Below are 20,880 nucleotides of genomic sequence, written 5' to 3' on the forward strand. Positions count from 1 at the left end.
CCAATAAATGCTTTTGCCCAATTCAACCATGGGGTTTGCATTGGGGTTGTCATCTTATAAGTCTCCTTTCCGTTGTCAGATGTGAGCACTGGACTCTACTTGGGCCGATCAGAGCCTTTCCTCAGAAGTTTTGAACTTAGGACTGGAGAGAGCAAATCTCATGTTCTTTTTTGGTGTGGTGGAGAAGCTTATCTTAGCAATACTTCTGCTGAAAACAACATCTTGGTCAAAATAAAAAAACAGGTGTTTGAAACAATAAGCTACCACTATGCACATATTAGAATGGCTAAAACCTAAAACACTGATACTAATGTGGGGCAACAGAAACTCTCATTCATTGCTGGTGGGAATACAAAATGGTACGAACACTTTGGAATACAGTTTGGCAGTCTCTTACAAAACTAAACATACTCTTAGCATACAATCCAGCAGTTGTCCTCTCTGGTACTTAGCCAAATGAGTTGAAAAATTATTTTCAAATAAAAACCTGCACAAATATTTAAAGTAGCTTTATTCATAATTCCCCAAATTTGGAAGCAACCAAGATGTCTTCAAGAGATGAACGGATAAACAAAATGTGGTGCATCCAGACAATGGGACAGTATTCAGTGGTAAAAATAAGTGAGTTATCAAGTCATGAAAAGACCTGGAGAAACCACAAATGCATAGTACTAAACAAAATAACTGATCTTAAAAGGCAACATACTGTATGATTCCAATTAGATGACATTCTTGAAAATGGCAAAATTATAATCAGTAGTTCCCTAGGGTTCAGAAGGAGAGGGGGAGGAATAGGTGGAACACGCGGGATTTTTAGGGCAGTGAAACTCTTCTGTATGATACTGTAACGGTGGATACATCCTACATGCATTTGCCAAAATTCATAGAATGCATGATCCAAAGTGAGCCCTGATGTAAACTATGGACTTCGGTTAAGAAAAGTGTATCAAAATTGTGTCATCAATTGTAAAACACGTACCACACTAATACCAGATGTTAGTAATAGGGGAAACTGTGTGTGTTTGTAGGGAAAGGGGGGTGGCGATGGCAGAAGAGAGGGTGTATGGAAACTCTGTAGTTTCCACTCAATGTTTCTGTAAACTTAAAACTGTTCCCCAAAATAAAATATGTTAATTACAAACAGAAGAAACAAAGCAGCTGTTTGAAGGAAAGGGACTGATGCAGCATAGACTCAGGAGCTAAGATTCTGGAGAGATTGGCAGTAAGCATCAAATTCTCCACTATTTTGTCCCTTCACACTGCTGATAGAAACTGAGCAGAAAGTGGTGATCCGGAGCTTTCAGCAGTTTTATGGGATAGGGGAGATGAACACTGAGGTTCAGTGCTACCAAGTTATCCAGGACGGGAAGGGAGAAGATCCCAGAGAAAAGGGAACTGCTGAGAAGGGGCCCAACCTTCTCTAACATGTTCCCCCTCAAGATGTTTTCTGATTCTTAATCTGTACACAACTGATGACCCAAATAGAAAGCGGATGTGAAGAGGCTAAGAAACTTCAGCAGAACCTTTGAAGCTTCACAGCACCACAGAGAGGCAACTGGAGGCCAGGGCCTGGCATGGGGGACGTGTCCTGGTAAATGCCTTAGACTTTCATTTGAGACCCCGGAGGGGCTGTTCAAACTAAAAATAGATCAGGCCTTACAAAATCTCAAACCTGGGACCTCTACTTATTCCCTCATTGGAACAGGGCGAATATGCCCCTGCCTGCCAGAATAAAAGTAATTTTTCTTTGTAGGAAGCTAACAGTATCTAGAGCCTGTATAATTTTTTTTTGTACACAATGTAAAATGTAAAAAAAAATTAATGGGTAAGTCAGAGTCAAATTGCTAAAATATAAGGGAGAGAAAAAACGATAGACTCAGATCCACACGTGATCCAGATACAAGAAATATCAAACCTGGACTTTGAAATATTTGTGAATAATATCATCAAGAAAATAGATGACAAGATGCTAAATTTCATCAAAGTCCTGAACGCCACAGAGAGAACTGTAAAGAATATCTAGATATTTTTTAAAAAAACAAAAATCTACAACTTAATAGGTGATTTAACAGCAAATTGGACAAAGTACACAGAAAAAACTTACTGTAAAGATTAGACAAGCAGATTAGTACAGTGGAAAATAGGTCAAATAGAAAATATGTAGATTAAAACATGGAGAGGGAAAAAATGGACAATACAGAAAATGCCGTAAGACACACTGGGACAAGGCCTGATGTATTTGTAATTAGCATCCCAGAAAAAGAGGAGAAAGGAAATGAGGCCAATAAATTCCTGAAGAAAGAAAGACAGATAATTTGTCAAACCTGACAAAAGACATTAAACCACTGATTCAAGAAGTACTGTGAACCCTAATCAAGATGAATTCAGGTAAAACCACACTTTGGTACATAACAAAACTGCTGAAAATGAAAGCCAAGAGAAAACAATAAAGGGACCCAGAGTAAAAACAAACAAACAAACATTATCTTCAAAGGAGTATCAGTAAGATGGATACTTATTTTTTAAGAGAAATAAAAACTGAAATGGCATCTTTAAAATGCTGAAAAAGAAAACTGTCAACATAGGATTTTATATCCAACAAAAATATTGTTTAAAAATGAAGGACAATGCCAGACAAAAAGTGAGAGTTTGTTGTGAATGAAGCCACAATAAAATAAATACTCAGAGCTATTCTTTTTGTTTGTTTGTTTTTTGAGACAGTCTTGCTCTGTCACCCAGGTTGGAGTGAAGTGGTGCAATCTTGGCTCACTGCAACCTCCACCTCTAGGGTTCAAGAGATTCTCCTGCCTCAGCCTCCCGAGTAGCTGGGATTACAGGTGTGCATCACCACACCCGGCTAATTTTTGTATTTTTTGTAGAGGTGGGGTTTTGCCATGTTGGCCAGACTGGTCTTGAACTCCCGGTCTCAAGTGGTCCGCCTACCTCAGCCTCCCAAAGTGCTGGGATTACAGGAGTGAGCCACCGTGCCTGGCCAAGAGCTATTCTTTAGGCAGAATAACATAATCCTAGATGGAAGCCTGGTGATGTACAGAGCAATACAGACTAATGCAAAGGATAAACATTTAGGTAAATCTACATTGATATTATTAAAACTTTATTATAATAATAGGATGTGGTGGGTTTTATATATATGTAAAATTAAAATTTATGACAATAACACAAAGAAGAGTGTGAATATAGCTAAATTGTTCCAAGGCCTTGCTAGTCTGATAAGTAAAAATATTAATTTACATTAGAATATAATAAACCAAAGATGTGCATTATAATCTCTAGAGTAATGGCTGAAGTAATAAAAAAAGTAAAAGCAAATGTGGTAAAAATGTAACAAAAATATTTAAATAATCCAAAAGAAGGTAAAAAGGAAGAAAAAACAGATGAAACAAGTAGAAAATAAGATGGTAGATTAAACCCAAATATATTAATTATTATATAATGCAAATGGACCACATAATTCAATCAAAAGGTAAAGATTTTCAGACTGGATAAAGTCCAATTTTATGCCGCTTGCAAGGAGAAGATCTCACACATAGGGATGCGGAGAGATAAAAGATGAAGTTAAAGGATGAAAAACTATTTACCATACAAACATTAACCAAAAGAAAGCTGACACAGCTATATTAATACCACATAAAATAGACTTTAAGACAAAAAGCAGTTGTAGAGATATAGGGACATTTCATCATGTTAAAAAGGGTTTATCCACCAGGAGTAATTCTAAATTTGTACCTGCTTAATTATGTAGCCTCAAGTATACAAAGCGAAAGCTAACATAAATAAAAAGATAAATTAGTCCACAGTTGTAGTGGGAGATTTTAACACATTTATTGTAGTTACTGACAGAACAAACAGACAAAAAAATCCATTAGTGAGCAGAATATTTGAGCGGTATGATAAACAAATCTGACCACATTCGCCTTTATTCACCTCTCCATCCCCAAATAAAAGAATGTATATTCTTTTAAAGTCCACATGAAACATTTAGCAAAATTGATCATATGCTGAACCATAAAGTCAGTCTTAAAAAATTTCAAAGGAATTATACCTTAAGTATAAATACATTCTCTGATCACAGTTCAATAAGTTATTGATTAACAACAAGAGGCATATCTAGAAGAATCCCGAAATGTTTGGATATTAAACATTATGCTTCAGAGAAAAGAATCTTTGTGGCCACTAGGATTGTCTTGGCTATATGGGTTCTTTTTTGGTTCCACATGAATTTTAAAGTAGTTTTTTCTAATTCTGTGAAGAATGTCAATGGTAGTTTGATGGGAATAGCATTGAATCTATAAATTACTTTGGACAGTATGACCATTTTCATGATAATGATTCTTCCTAGCCAAGAGGATGCAATGTTTTTCCATTTGTTTGTGTCTTCTCTTAGTTTCTTTAGCAGTGGTTTGTAGTTCTCCTCAAAGAGGTCTTTCACATCCCTTGTTAGCTGTATTCTAGGTATTTTATTTTCTTTGTAGCGATTGTGAATGGACGTTTTTTTCGTGATTTCACTCTCTGCTTGTCTGTTGTTGGTGTATAGGAATGCTTGTGAGTTTTGCACATTGATTTTTGTATCCTGAGACTTTGCTGAAGTTGCTTATCAGCTTAAGGAGCTTTTGGGCTGAGACGATCAGGTTCTCTAGATATAGGATCACGTCTTCTGCAAACAGAGACAGTTTGACTTCCTCTCTTCCTATTTGAATACCCCCCCTTTTTTTTTTCTTTCACTGGCCTGATTACCCTGGCCAGAACTTCCAATACTATGTTGAATAGGAGTGGTGAGAGAGGGTATCCTTTTCTTGTGCTGGTTTTCAATAGGAATGCTTCCAGCCTTTGCCCATTCGGTATGATATTGGCTATGGGTTTGTCATACACGCCTCTTATTATTTTGATATATGTTCCACCAATACCTAGTTTACCAAGAGTTTTTAACATGAAAGAATGTTGAATTTTATTGAAGGCCTTTTCTGTATATATTGAGATAATCATGTGTTTTTTGGTCATTAGTTCTGTTTATGTGATGAATTACGTTCTTGATTTGTGTGTGTTGAACCAGCCTTGCATCCCAGGGAGGAAGCCAACTTGATCATGGTGGGTAAGCTTTTTGATGTGCTGCTGGATTCAGTTTGCTAGTATTTTTATCGAGGATTTCTCACTGATGGTCATCAGAGATATTGGCCTGAAGTTTCCTTTTTTTGTTGTATCTCTGCCAGATTTTGGTATCAGGATGATTCTGGCCTCATAAAATGAGTTAGGGAGAAGTCTCTCCTTTTCAATTTTTTGGAATAGTTTCAGAAGGAATGGTACCAGATCCTCTTTGTACCTCTGGTAGAATTTGGCTGTGAATCTGTCTGGTCCTGGGCTTTTTTTTGGTTGGTAGGCTATTTATTACTGCCTCAATTTCAGAACTTGTTATTGGTCTATTCAAGGATTCAACTTCTTCCTGGTTTAGTCTTGGAAGGGTGTATGTGTCCAGGAATTTATCCATTCCTTCTAGATGTTCTAGTTTATTTGCATAGAGGTATGCTATAGTATTCTCTGATGGTTTTTTGTATATCTGTGGGGTCAGTGGTGATATCCCCTTTATCATTTTTTATTGTGTCTATTTGATTCTTTCTTTTCTTATTAGTCTAGCTAGCGGTCTATCTATTTTATTTTATTTTTTTTAAAAAACAAGCTCCTAGATTCACTGATTTTTTTGGAAGGATTTTTTGTGTCTGTATCTCAGTTCCGCTCGGATCATAGTTATTTCTTGTCTTCTGCTAGCTTTTGGATTTGTTTGTTCTTGCTTCTCTAGTTCTTTGAGTTGTGCTGTTAGGATGTCAATTTGAGATCTTTGTAACTTTCTGATGTGGGCATTTAGTGCTATAAATTTCCCTCTTAACACTGCTTTAGCTGCATCCCAGAGATTTTGGTATGTTGTCTCTTTGTTCTCATTGATTTCAAAGAACTTCTTGATTTCTGCTTTAATTTCATTATTTACCCAGGAGTCATTCAGGAGCAGGTTTTTCAATATCCATGTAGTTGTGTGGTTTTGAGTGAGTTTCTTAATCTTGAGTTCTAATTTGATTGCACTGTGGTCTGAGTGACTGCTTGTTATGATTTCAGTTCTTTTACATTTGCTGAGGAGTGTTTTACTTCCAATTATGTGATTAATTACAGAGTAAGTGCCATGTGGCACTGAGAAGAATGTATATTCTGTTGTTTTGGAGTGGAGAGTTCTGTAGATATCTATTAGCTTTACTTGATCAAGAGCTGAGTTCAAGTCCTGAATATCCTTGTCAATTTTTTGTCTCGATGATCTAATAGTGACAGTGGGGTGTTAAAGTCTCCCGCTATTACTGTGTGGGAGTCTAAGTCTCTTTGTAGGTTTCTAAGAACTTGTTTTATGAATCTGGGTTCTTCGGCATTGGGTGCGTATGTATTTAGGATAGTTAGCCCTTCTTGTTGAATTGATCCCTTTATCATTATGTAATGCCCTTCTTTGTCTTTTTTGATCTTTGTTGGTTTAAAGTCTGTTTTGTCGGAAACTAGGATTGCAACTTCTGCATTTTCCTGCTTTTCATTAGCTTGGTAAATTTCTCTCCATCCCTTTATTTTGAGCCTATGTATGTCTTTGCATATGAGATGGGCCTCTTGAATACAGCACACCAATGGGTCTTGACTCTTTATTCAGTTTGCCAGTCTGTGTCTTTCAATTGGGGCATTTAGCCCATTTACATTTAAGGTTAATATTGTTATGTGTGAATTTGATCCTGTCATCAGGATACTAGTAGTTATTTTGCACACTAGTTGATGCAGTTTCTTCACTGTGCCATTGGTCTTTGTATTTCAGTGTGTTTTTGCAGTGGCAGGTACCAGTTTTTCCTTTCCATATTTAGTGCTTCCTTCAGGAGCTCTTGCAAGGCAGGCCTAGTGGTGACAAATTCACTCAGCATTTGCTTGTCTAACAAGTATTTTATTTCTCCTTTGTTTATGAAGCTTAGTTTGGCTGGATATGAAATTTGGGTTGAAAATTTTTTTCTTTAAGAATGTTGAATATAGGCCCTCACTCTCTTCTGGCTTGTAGGGTTTCTTCTGAGAGGTCTGCTGTTGTTAGTCTGACGGGCTTCCCTTCGTAGGTGATCTGGCCTTTCTCTCTTACTGCCCTTAACATTTTTTCCTGCATTTCAACCTTGGAGAATCTGATAATTATGTATCTTGGGGTTGATCTTCTCATGGAGTATCCTGCTGGGGTTCTCTGTATTTCCTGAATTTGAATGTTGGCCTGTCTTGCTAGGTTGGGGAAGTTTTCCTGGATGATATCATGAAGTGTGTTTTCTAACTTGGTTCCATTCTCCCCGTCTCTTTCAGGTACTCCTATCAGTCATAGGTTTGGTCTTTTTACATAGTCCCATAGTTGTCGGAGGTTTTGTTCATTCCTCTTCATTCTTTTTTCTCTAATCTTGTCTGCCTGCCTTAATTCAGCAAAATAGTCTTCAATATCTGACATTCTTTCTTCCACTTGATTGATTCAGCTTTTCATACTTGTGTTTGCATCACAAAGTTCTCGTGCTGTGTTTTTCAGCTCCATCAGGTCATTTATGTTTCTCTCTGAACTGGCTATTCTAGTTAGCAGCTCCTGTAACCTTTTATCATGGGTTTTGCCTTCTTTGCATTGGGTTAAAACATGTTCCTTTACCTCAGCGAAGTTTGTTATTACCCACTGTCTGAAGCATACTTCTGTCAGTTCATCCATCTCATCCTCCATCCAGTTCTGTGCCCTTGCTGGGGAGACGTTGCAATCATTTGGAGGAGAATGATCTGGCCTTTTAATTTTCAGTGTTTTTATGTAGATTCTTTCTCACCTTCATGAGTTTGCCTAGTTTCGATCTTTGAGGCTGCTGACCTTTGGATGAGATTTTTGTGGGGATGATTTTTGTTGATGCTGTTCTTGTTGCTTTCTGTTTGTTTGTTTTTCTTTCAGTAGTCAGGTCCCTTTTCTGTAGGGCTGCTGCAGTTTTCCGGGGGTTCACTTCAGGCCCTATTCATCTGGGTATCTTCCATACCTGGAGATGTCACCCGAGGCAGCTGGAGAACAGCAAAGATGGGTGCTGGCGTTTTCTTTGGGATCTCTGACCTTGAGAGGCACCAACCTGATACCAGTAGGAATGCTCCCGTATAGGGTGTCTGGCAACCCCTGTTATGGGGTCTCACCCAGTTGGGGGGCATGGGAACCAGGACCCATTTAACAAAGCACTTTGGCTGTCCCTTGGTGGAGGGATAGTGCTGCATTAGGGGAGAAACCCATTCATCTGAGCTGCCTGGATTCCTCAGAACTAGCAGGAAGAAAGATTAAGTCTGCTGGTCCATGGAGACCATGGCCAACCCTCCTTCTAGAGGCTCAGGCCCAGGGAGATCAGATCTCTGTCCCTAAAACCCTGGCTAGAGTTGCTGGAGTTCCTGCAGGGAGGCCCTGCCCAGTGAGGAGGAATGTGTCAGTGTCCAGCCTAAGGAGGCAGTCTGGCCATGGTCTGCAGCAGCCAGTGTGCTGTGCTGTGGGAAATACTTCTTGGGACCAAGCAATCCAGTCTCCTCAGCTCCAGTAGGGAAAAATCACTGGAGCTATAGTGATGGCTGCCGCCCTTCTCTCCAGCCCTGGGAGTTCAGTGTCTTAGGCAGCTAGCAGCTGCAGTAATGGCTGCCGACCCTCGCCCCAGGAACTTGGTAGTCTTAGGTAGATTCCAGCTGAGTGGCTGTTGAGAATCTGTGTGGCTCTGTGGTTGGGACCCAAGGCCCTGGTGGCATGGGCTCTCAAGTGGGATCTTCTGATTTGGGGTTGCACAGATCTGTGGAAAAAGCACAGTTTCCCAGGCTGGGTAGCATGCTCACTCACCTCCTTCCTTGGCTGGGGGTGAGGATTCCCCTTGCCCTGTTTAGCTCTCAGGTGGGCCAACACACCACCTTGCTTTTCATTTTTATCTGTGGGTCATGCCAACCACCTAGTCAGTCCTGATGCTAGAATACGGATACCTTGCTTGCCAGTGCAGGATTCTCATGCTGTTTTTGTTCTCCTCAGTGTGAGCCTCCAACCACTGCTAGTCAGCCATCTTGGCCCTGCCTACCCTTCCTTTTTTTTTTTTTTTTAAATTTGTTTCTTCCATTTAATCATGCTCCATTTCCTTCCCTGTGAAAATGAGCTCTTGGGAAGGAATCTAATAGATTCATTCACACAAAGGCTGATTAAATTAATTATGTGATCTCCAGGACCGTAATGCTAATGATTTTGAACATCCTTTAATGTGCTTATTTGCTATCTATTCATACTCTTTGATGATGTATCCAGTCAAGATTTTTGCCCACTTTTTGTTTGTTTGTTTTTTTAATTGTCAAATTATGAGAGTTCTTTATGTATTCTGAATACAAGTCTGTTGTCAGGTACATTTGCAAATATTTTCTCCAAGTCTATAGCTTGTCTTTTTATTTTTTCTTAACAGTGTCTTTGGCAAAACAAAAATCTTAAAGTTTGATGAACCCCAATTTATCAATCTTATCTTTTATAGATTTTGCACTTGGTGTCAAGTGTATGAAGTATTTGCCTAACACTAGGACGTGAAGTATTTTTTCCTATGATTTATTCTAAACATTTTACAGTTTCATATTTCACTTTTAGATGTGTAGCCTATATTTATGTAAGATATGAGGTTTAGGTCAAAGCTCATTATTCAGCATCATTTTAAAAAGACCATCTTTTCTCCATTGAATTGCATTTGCGCTATTGCCAAAAATCCATTGGCCATATTTGTGTGGGTCTATTTTTGTGCTCTCTCATCTCTCCTATTAATCTGTATGTCTATCCCATTGCCGTTACAGTGCTGTATAAAATACTGTAGCTTTATAGTAAGTCTTAAAATTGGATAGTGTGATTCTTTCAATTTTATTTACTTTTTAAAAATAATTGTTTTGGTTATTATAGTTATTTTGCCTTTCTATATGTATTTTGGAATAACCTTACCTACAAAAATTTCTGCCAGAGGTTAGAATTGAAAATTAACTCATAGATCAATGTTTATGGATTCGACATCATTACTATGTTGAATGTCCAATTAGTGAACTTGGTATTCTTCAATTACTTAGGCCTTTAAGATACTTCATAAGCATTTTGTAATTTTCACTCTACAGATCCTGTATGTATTTTGCTAGATTTATACCAAGGTTTTTTATTTTGGGGAACTATTGTAAATGGTATTGTAAAAAACATTTTGATTTCTAATTATTCATTTCTGATAAATAGAAATATGATTGATTAATTTGTGCACATTCATATATTCATGAATGTTAACCCACATGCTAAATTGGTTCAAGGTATTTAAAAAATAGATCTCTTGTTTTTTTTAATGCAAGCAATTATGTTCTCTACAAATAAGGATAGTTTTATTTCTTCCTCTCCAATCCGTATGCCTCTTATTAATTTTTCTTGCTTCATTGCACTGGCTAGTACACTTCTAAGTAAGAGTGGTGAGAGTGTTGCTTTGTTTCAGATATTAGGAGGAAGGCATTTTGTCTTTTACCATTAAGTAAAACATAATGCTAATTTTAAAATTTTTGCAGAGATGAGGGTCTCACTATGTTGCTTAGGCTGGTTTCAAACTCCTGGCCTCAAGCAATCCTCCCACCTCTGCCTCCCAAAGTGCTGTGATTACAGGCATGAGCCATTATGCTTGGCCAAGTTTTATCTTATTTTTAAGATGTCCTTTATCAAGCTTAGTTTCATTTTGTTCCAAGTTTGCTGAGAATTGTGAATGGACATAAATTTTATTAAATGTTTTTCTCTTCATCAGTTTTACTCCTAGGATAAAGCCCATGGTGTATTATTCTTTTTGTGTGTTGCTGGATTTGATTTTCTAATATTTTGTTGAAAAATTTTGCACCTATATTCATGAGGCATATTGGCCTGTATTTTTCTTGTCTTGTACTGTCTTTGGTTTTGGTATGAGAGTAATGCTGTCCTCATAGAATAAATTGGGAACTGTTTATCTCTTCTTCTGTTTTCTAGAAGAGATTGTATAGAACTTTTTTTTTAAATGTGTGTTCCCACAGTGAAACTGTCTGGTTTGAAGATTCCTTTTTGGGGGAAAATTACTACAAATTCAATTCCCTTAATAGTTAAGATTATCATTCAGATTATCATTTCATCTTCAGTAAGTTTTGCTAGTTTATGGTTTTTGAGAAATTGACCGATTTAATCTACTTTATCAAATTTATGTACATAGCATTGTTTGTAGTAGTCTTTTATTATCCTTTTAATGCCTTCATGCTCTGTAGTGTTAGCGCCTTTCATTCACGAGATTAGTAATTTGTGTGTTCTGTCTTTTCTCTTTGTCAGTCTTTCTGGAGGTGTATCAAAATTACTAATTTTTAAATTTAAATTTTAATTCTTTTGAAACAAGAGTTTTGCTCTGTCACCTAGGCTGGAGTGCAGTAGCTCTATCATAGCTCACTGCAGCCTCGACTTCTCTGGCTTGAGTGATTCTCCCGCTTCAGCCTCCTGAGTAGCTGGGACTACAAGTATGTGCCGCCATGCCTAACTAATTTTTAAATTTTTTGTAGAGATGGGGTCTCACTATGGTGCCCAGGCTCATCTAGAACTCCTGGGCTCAAGTGATCCTCCTGCCTTGGCCTTCCAAGGTTCTGGGATTATAGACATGAGCCACTCTGCCCAGCCAAATTTACTAATCTTTTTAAAGAACCAACTTTTGCCTTTGTTGATTTGCTCCATTGTTTTTCTGTTTTCAATTATATTGATTTCTGCTGTTTATTATCTCTTTCCTTCTGTTTGCTTTGGGTTTATTTTGCTCTTCTTATTTCTGTGTGAAAGGTTAGATTATTTATTTGAAATCTTTCCTCTTTTATAATACACACATTTAACACTGCAAATTTATCTCTCATTACTACTAAAGCTGCACTCCCCAAATTTTGATATCTTATATTTTCATTTTTTGTTCCGTTCAAAATATTTTCTTATTTTTCTTGAGACTTTCTTTTTGATATATGTATTGTTTCAAACAATGTTGTTTAACTTCTGTTTGGAGACTTTCCTGTTACTATTCTGTCATTGATTTTTGGTCTAATTCCATTATAGTCAGAGAACAGTTTTTTTGTATTATCTCAATTTTAAATTTTTTTCAGGTTTGTTTTATAACTCAGGATATGGTCTATCTTGGTATGTGTTTAATGTGCACTAAAAATAAATGTTTATTCTTCTGTTTTGGGTGAATTATTCTATAAATGTCAGTTAGATCCAGTTAATTGATGATGTTCTGTTCTCCTATAGCAGTGGTTCTCAACTGAGAATGATTTTCCCCCACTTCCCCCAGGGGACATTTGTCAGTATCTGGAGACATTTTTGATAATCACAGCTTAGGAGGGGATGCTGCTGGCACCTGGTAGGTAGAAACCAGAGATGCTGCTAAGCATCCTACAATACACAGAAGAGCCTTACCCCACAACTCTCACCATAATTATCCAGTCTAAAATGTTAATATTCCTGAATTTTCTGTTTCCCCTAACAGTCAATTAAAGAGAGAGAAGTATTGAAGTTTCCAACTATAATTGTGGTTTTGTCTATTTCTCTTTTTAGTTCTGTCAGGTTTTGGTCCATGCGTTTTGAAGCTTTGTTATTAGGTTCATACGCATTTAGGACTGTTTTGTGTTCTTAGTGAATTGACCTTTTATCATGTGTAATGTCCGTCTTTATCTCTCTCTTCTTTGCTCTGGATTGTTTGTTTGATATTAATATAGCTACTCCAGCTTTCTTTTGGTCAGTGTTACATTGGTGTATCTTGTTTCATCCTTTTACTGTTTTTTTGTTTGTTGTTGTCAAATGATCCTTCATTTAAATATTTTCCTTTGTAGTTGTTAACTAGCTGGACATTCCACTATGCCATTGTTGATGTCATCTATGATGCGGAGTGTGGTAGCCATCAATAGTGCAGTCCACCAGTTGGTGGGCAGTCTCCAGGAGCTCTTTAAGGGTTCCAGAGAGAGTTCTCTAGCTAAATATCAGTGCTGCATTGGGAAATGCTGACAATTGCAACAAAAATGATATTTCCACTCTGCTTACTGTTTTTTTTTGCTGTTTTCTGTCACAGAGCGATTCTTGGAGAACTTTGATGATAGTGCAGAGGCAGAATCCTCAATCTGGTCCTGCATGTTCTGAATGGTTCATTTCACTGTAATCCTTAGGGTCTTCCAGTCACTAGCTTTCTTGGCAATGTCATCACCAACATTTATTTGGAGACAGGTCCATGGAGTTGATCTCAGGGGTCAAGGCAGGCATGACACTGATTTCCCCACCAGTGTACCTCAGGTATACAACTTTGATTTTGGTGTGCTTGAACCTGGATGGCATGGAAGAGGCGGCTGGTGTTATATGAAATCAGATGCTGCATGGCAGAAGAAGGTTGCACTTTGTTTTCCTCTGAGCTGAAAGCCCAGAGTCCATACTTTTACTTTGAATCTACTTATATTTTTATATTTGAGGTGAATTTCTTGTTGACAGCATATATTTGGTTTGTGTTTTTTCTCCATTTTGACAAACTTTTTAATTAGCTTGTTTAGCCCACTTACATTTAATGTAATTACTGGTATGTTTGAAGTCTACTGTTTCATCATTTGTTTTCTTCTGCCCCCTAATTTTTTTTGTTCCTCTCCTTTTCCTTTTCTGCCTTCTTTTGGAACTTTTTTTGTATCCCACTTGATCTATTGCATTTTGACTATATCTCTTTGTATATTTTTGTTTGCCCTAGAGATAACAATAGAAAAATTTAACTTTGCCTACTTTTGCCACTTCAAGTAGAATATAGAAACATTCCCACCATATTGGTCCCTTTAGCCTCAATTCTTTGTATTGCAGTTGTCTTATATATTACTCTACATACATTGAATACCTCATCAGAAGATGTTATAATTTTTGTTTTCAACTACAAACATATTTTAAAGAAATCCAGGCCAGGCATAGGTGGCTCATGCCTATAATCCCAGTGCTTTGGGAGGCCAAGGCAGAAGGATCACTTGAGGCCAGAAGTTTGAAGCTGCAGTGATCTATAATAGGATTGTGCCATTGCACTCCAGTGGGGGTGACAGAACGAGACCTTGTCTCTTAAAAAAGAGATCATTACATAGCAGAAAAATAGTCTATTATACTATAATGGTCTATTGTATTAAGAACCCCTCACAGTAGAGTAACTATAATTTATAAAAATCTATTGTATATTTCAAAATAGCTGGAAGAAGAAAAAATAGGACCTCGCCAACCAGGAGAAAATTTCCCATATCACTTCAGCCTTCTGTTTCTTCCTGCAGCTTCTCTCCTGGCCTCACATATCAGGAGACCTGAATTTCCCACTGCCTTGAGACAGGCTTGGACCTTACTAAACTCAATACAACTGGCTTGAAATTATTTTTTGAAATTTTGCTTTTAATTAACACATAATAATTGTACATATGTATGGAGGATGGTGTGATGTTTTGATACATGTATACATTCTTTTTTTTTTTTTTTTTTGAGACGGAGCCTTGCTCTGTTACCCAGGCTAGAGTTCAGTGGCATGATCTCTACTCCCTGCAATCTCCACTTCCCAGGTCCAAGTGAGTCTCCTGCCTCAGCCTTCCGAGTAGCTGGGATTATAGGCACCTGCCACTAAGCCTGGCTAATTTTTGTATTTTTAGTAGAGACAGGGTTTCACCATGTTGACTGGGCTGGTCTTGAATTCCTGACCTCAGGTGATCCCCCTGCCTCAGCCTCCTAAAGTGCTGGGATTACAGGTGTGAGCCACCGTGCCTGGCTGATACATGTATACATTCTACAGTGACAAAATCAGGGCATTTTGCATGTTCATCTCATTTATTTATCATCTCTTTGTATGAGAACATTCAAAATTCTTTTAGCTCTTTTAAAATATACAATACAATATTGTTAACCATAGTTACCCTACTGTGCAGTGTAAAAGCAGATTTTTTTTTAATTTAAAAATATTTATTGAACACCTTCTCTTTACTTGGCAATAGGTGACATGCTGGATATACACGGTGAACAAAACAGGCACAGTCCTCACTTTATTGGGTTCTCATTAACCAAAGAAGTTTTATTGATGGAAAGGATTCACACCTATAATGTTATATAAGTTATTTAACCCCTTTGAGTCTCAGTTGTCTCTTCTATAAAATGGGGTTAGTAATATTTTCCTTCCAGAATTATTATGTTCCCATCTTGTTCATAATGCATATCCCTGGTTATCTGCCATATAGCGGGTACTGTATGTTTATTACAGAACTAACGAATACATAAAAAATGAATATATAGGTCCCTTAAGCAATGGGTCCACATTATACAGTAGCTAATATTATGGACAATATTTTCTCCTCCTTTTTAAAAGTGTCACAGATAACAACAATAAGTGACAACTTGTATTTGTTTACTCTCACTTTTTTTCCTTGCTAATTTTTAAAGATAATATGTCTTTCGTAGGGACATGGATGAAGCTGGAAATCATCATTCTCAGCAAACTATCGCAAGGACAAAAAACCAAACACTGCATGTTCTCACTCATAGGTGGGAATTGAACAATGAGAACACTTGGACACAGGAAGGGGAACATCACACACCGGGTCCTGTTGTGGGGTGGGGGGAGGGGGGAGGGATAGCATTAGGAGATATACCTAATGTAAATGACGAGTTAATGGGTGCAGCACACCAACATGGCACATGTATACATATGTAACAAACCTGCACGTTGTGCACATGTACCCTAGAACTTAAAGTATAATAATAATAATAATAAAAGAAATGAGCCAGGCACAGAAAGACAAATATCATGTAGCTTCACTTACAGGTGGGAACTAAAAAAGTTGAACTTAGAAGTAGAGAAGAGATGGTGGTTACCAGAGACTGGGGGTAGGGGGAAGACATTGGTCAAAGGTTACAAAATTTTGATTATATAGAAGGAATAAGGTAATGGCAGTATTTATTCTTCCTGTCTAACAGTAACTTTGTACCCCTGGACCAATCTCTTCCCCTTCTTCCCCACTCCCTACTATCTCCAGCCACTGCTAAGCACTATTCTACTCTCTACTACTATGAGATTAACTTTTTGTTTTTTGTTTTAAGATTTCACATTAGTGAGATTGTGCAGTATTTATCCTTCCGTGCCTGGCTTATTTCATTTTACAGAATGTCCAGGTTCATCCATGTAGCCACAAATGACAGAAGTTATTTTTTGTGGCTGAATAGTATTCCATTGTGTATCTATATATCACCTTTTCTTTATCCATTTATTTGTCGATTGCACACTTGGGTTGAGTCCATATATTGGCTATCGTGAATAGTGCTGTCGTAAACATGAAAAGTACAAATATCTCTTTGACATACTGATTTCCCTTCCTTTAGATGAACATCCAGTAGTGGAATTGCTGTATCATATGGTAGTTCTATTTTTAAATTTGGAGGAACCTCCATACTGTTCTTCATGATGGCTGTACTAATTTACATTCGCACTAACAGTGTGTAATAGTTCCCCTTTCTCCACGTACATGATGGCATTTGTTATTTTTGTCTTTTAATGATAGTCATTGTAACTGGGGTGAGGTGATATCTCATTGTAGTTTTGATTTGCATTTCCCTGATGATTAGGGACATTGAGCCCTTTTTCATATACATGTTAGCAATTTGTGTGTCTTCTTTAGAGAAATGTGTATTCAGGTATTTTGCCTTTTTTTTTTTTTTTTTTTTTTGAGACAGAGTCTCGCTCTGTCGCCCAGGCTGGAGTGCAGTGGCGTGATCTCAGCTCACTGCAACCTGTGCCTCACAGGTTCAAGTGATTCTCCTGCCTCAGCCTCCCGAGTAGTTAGGATTACAGGCATGCGCCACCATGCCTGGCTAATTTTTGTATTTTTAGTAGAGATGGGGTTTCACCATGTTGGTCAGGCTGGTCTCGAACTCCTGACCTTGCGATCCACCTGCCTTGGCCTCCCAAAGTGCTGGGATTACAGGCATGAGCCACTGCTCCCAGCCACCAATTTTTAAATCAGATTTTTGTTTTTTGGCTGTTGTTTGAGTTTCTTATATATTCTGGGTATTAACCCCTGGTCAGATGCATAGTTTGCAGATATTTTCTTCCATTTTGTAGGTTGTCTCTTTAGTCTGTTAATTATTTCCTTTGCTGTGCAGAAGCTTGGCTTGAAATTATTAAAAGTGTGATTTCTATGTGTGAATCAATCACAAGACATGTCAAAGGGAATTTCTTTTTCCTCTGGAGGAAAAAGATTAAACACAAGGGTTCACAATTGACTCCACGTGGTTATCATTGTGTTGTCACAATGATTGCACCTGAAAACTCATCTAGGTCTTTGGAAAGAAGAGAATGGAGGACTAACATTTATTGGGACACTCCCATATCATGTATCTGCCTACTTCTATTAATATAGCCCTGTGCAGCTCAGATGTGCTAGCCTTTGTTGCCTCAGAAAATGTCTCTCTCTCTGTCTCTCCACACACGTGTTCCCCCCCCCCCCACGTTTCATTACTGAACAATATATATAATACTTACGTTTTCTCTTGACCTTTTAGCTAGCAGAGTGTATGCTCAGCACATGAGCACTAACTAGGGTGACCTAACAATTTATCACATAAACTAGAATACTTTTGAAGGCAAAAGGGGACCCTATGACAAATGCCAAGACAGCTGGGCCTCATGAAGTGCATCATAAGCAGCACTGCAGCTGGGAATGAACAACCATCGGTGACTTGAACCACAGCTTAGTGAAAACAGTGGCAACAGCCTTGACCTCAGAGGATTTGAAGAGAATCTATGAGCAATCCCCAGGGATGAAATAATTCAGCCATTCAGAACCTTGTCCCTAAGTAATAAGGGGTTTCCTTGAGCACAATCTCTTCTCATATTTACAATCACTCTGCAAGAGAGATATTGTTATTCTTACACCAGAGATAAGGAAATGGAGGTTTAAAGAATGAATGCAAAATGTCCAAAATCCATACAGCCAGAATTTGGTAGAGCAGACACTAGGACTTTGCCCTGTCTGATTCCAGGCACCAACTTGGAAGCCATGCAATGTCCTGGGCTGGATACAAATTTTGGTGGCCACCGATCAGGGTTCAAATTCCAGCTCTGGTTACCGTGGCTGCCCTGTATGATCACAGTGCAATGCTGAGTGTAGTAGCTAATGTGAATACAGTGCTTGCCATAGTCCCTGCTCTGTACTACATGCATTCCCTATGCTATCCCATTTCATGCTTTGTACTAACCCCATCATGTGTGTACTATTAGAAACACCATTTTGCAAATGAGGGAGATAGTCTGAAAGAGGCTGGAAAAGTGCCCACTGCATGAAAGATACACAATAAATATATTTCCCTTCTGTCCTGACCGCAGGGTCAGAGCACAGTAGAGGTCTTGAACCATTCTGTGTTTTATGATATTGTTCTGGAAGGTCTTAGGAGGCGATGCCTTCTCCTAATGAATGTGCCTGCTTTTCCAGTTTTTCCAAAGGCTCAAGGATTACTTGTTATATGGTGCATATTAATTTTTTTTTTGATGTGGCCAAAATCCCTCCCACTTTCTTGAAACCATTTTGTCCCGTGCAGTGGTTGTGGCCATGCATAAGAAACAGCAGGTGGTGCCAGATGACAGATGGTGTGGGAGCGCGTTCCCCGGTAGGAGGGGGCGCGAGCGAGCAAGCAGGCAGGCAGCTGCCAGGAGCTCTTCCCTGCTCGCTCACGCCTGCTCTCAGAAGCTCCGATCCAGACACACGCGAGGCGCTGTCCTTTCAGCACCACAAGCTCGGGCTGAGGAGGGAGGACTCCTGGCCGTCCTCCTCCTCTTCAAATTGGCTTGAATCTGCTCTGACCCCCAGGAGTGCAGCACAGTAAGTAGGCATTTGTTTTTGCTATAACCACTCCCCAATATCTTCCAACCCCTTTCACCCCCACAACAACCCTGTTTTGTCTAAACGTTCCATCAGCAGGATTGAGAGAAGAAATTCAGTTGTGTTGAGCTTCTGGGGGTGGGAGGGGAGCACCGTTTGACTTCTAAGAGATCTGGAGATGAATAAATGTGATTTGTTTATTTAGTTGGCAATCCTGCAATATGGGGGCTGCTAACTTTCCATGGAACCAAAAAAAAAATGGCCCTTCGCTATTGAGGAAATGGAGGCATTCCATGGCTGAATAACAGGCTCAGGTTCAAGCTAGCCTTTTTTTTTGTTGGTTTTTATTTTAGGAAATTGCACCTCATGTACAATCCACATATGATGTAACAGGGTACACATTGAGACGTTGAATGTATTTATTGTGTTTTAGGGTATTGCTGATGGAAAACCAACATAATAGAATAGCAACCAGAGTGGTGAGGTGAAATTTATCATACTGCGGGTGGGGGGGGGGTGGTATAATAGGACTTCATTTTGCACTAAGTATAATCTTTTTACTGGCATTGTGTGAGCACTTTAGCTCTAGTGTCTTGGGTATTTGTTTTACACTTATATTTTTTGTGTGTATAGGTTTAGGATTTTCCTTGAATTCCTTAAATTTGAGTGCTGTTGAACCCCATGGGAAGGTGGCATATTTTGATGATTAAAGAAGTTTTGTTGGACAATGGGAATCATGTCTGGAAATCTAGTGGAAGATCAATGACTGATCACTAGATTGAAAGCCACTTGAGTGGAGCTGTTGAGGACAGTGCTATTTTCTCTGTCGTCAGCCCTCTCTTTCTGCCTCACCTCCTGCTGTAACCAGAATCCCACTGCTTGCCTTAGGTCTGGGAAGAAAGGCGTAAGGATGGTGAAGCTGAACAGTAACCCCAGCGAGAAGGGAACCAAGCCGCCTTCAGTTGAGGATGGCTTCCAGACCGTCCCTCTCATCACTCCCTTGGAGGTTAATCACTTACAGCTGCCTGCTCCAGAAAAGGTAAAGCAGGTCCTCTTGCTCTCATCAGCCCCCAGGCTCCCCCCATCTCAGGAAATAAAGCAGCAAAAAATTCCACCCCCCAAATCCTTTCATTCCCTTATCTGCCAAATGTGCTCCCTCTCTTATAAAATGTAGTTATTCCTTCCAGAGCCAAGACATCTCTTGTGTTATTTCAGATTTATGGTAAGTGTTTATTCATTTTTTGTTCATATCTGCATAAATGGGCAAGCAAATTGATCTTTCCTTGTTAAAGTTTTCTTACAGCTGGTGAATACTAATAAGCTTCTAGGTGGTGACAGAAAACTCATCTTGATTATTTTGGGAAGGTCTTTCAAAAATTGACAGGTATAGATTTGAGGACAGAGGATTGGATTCACTCAAACAAGCATTCAGTTTGTACCTGCTAAGGCCCTGTCCCTATACTAGGAGTTGGTTATAAAAAGACAAAATTACAAAATCCTTTTCTAGTATGACAGATTAATTCATCCTGGTAAATGTTATACCTGAGCATTACAAAGATTGTGAGGGTGCACAGGTGGAAACAACTAAATTCTGTTGGGGTGGAGAGGGTTTGGGAATGGGACTGAGAAGACAGGTTAGGCAAACTGCAGAGGAGAGCATTTGAATTGGGCTTTTAAAGGTGAGTAAAAACCCTTCCTGGCAGACCATGGAGTGGGGAAGGGAAGGCATTTTTAAGGCAAAGGGCACACATATGCAAAGCATGGAGAGCTTTAGGGGAGCAGCATGACTGCAGGAGAGTGTCTTTTGGGGAGGCGTGGCTGGAAATGAGTGACTGGCTGATGGCACATCTCCTGACATGGGAGTAGTCCATGAAGAATGGAGGTGGGCATTCACACAAAGGTGGGATGGGGGTTATGCACACAGAAGGGAGAAATAGTATCATT

General features: G+C 38.8%; 1 protein-coding gene across 2 annotated transcripts in view; it reads left to right on the plus strand.

Moving 5' to 3' along the window:
* NSG2 (neuronal vesicle trafficking associated 2) overlaps positions 1-20,880 on the plus strand; it is a 119,409-nt gene that overhangs the window by 37,031 nt on the left and 61,498 nt on the right. The window contains exons 1-3 of one of the 2 annotated variants that reach the window (XM_055112880.1): positions 12,982-13,363; positions 18,656-18,936; positions 19,825-19,975. In XM_055112880.1, coding sequence (XP_054968855.1) covers positions 13,214-13,363; positions 18,656-18,936; positions 19,825-19,975 — 582 coding nt within the window. In that variant the 5' untranslated portion in view covers positions 12,982-13,213. Of the gene's footprint in view, positions 1-12,981; positions 13,364-18,655; positions 18,937-19,824; positions 19,976-20,880 lie in introns of those variants that run through there. The other variant, XM_003814011.4, reaches the window with a different exon arrangement.

Source organism: Pan paniscus, chromosome 4 (genome assembly GCF_029289425.2).
Source record: "Pan paniscus chromosome 4, NHGRI_mPanPan1-v2.0_pri, whole genome shotgun sequence".
NCBI lineage: Eukaryota > Metazoa > Chordata > Mammalia > Primates > Hominidae > Pan > Pan paniscus.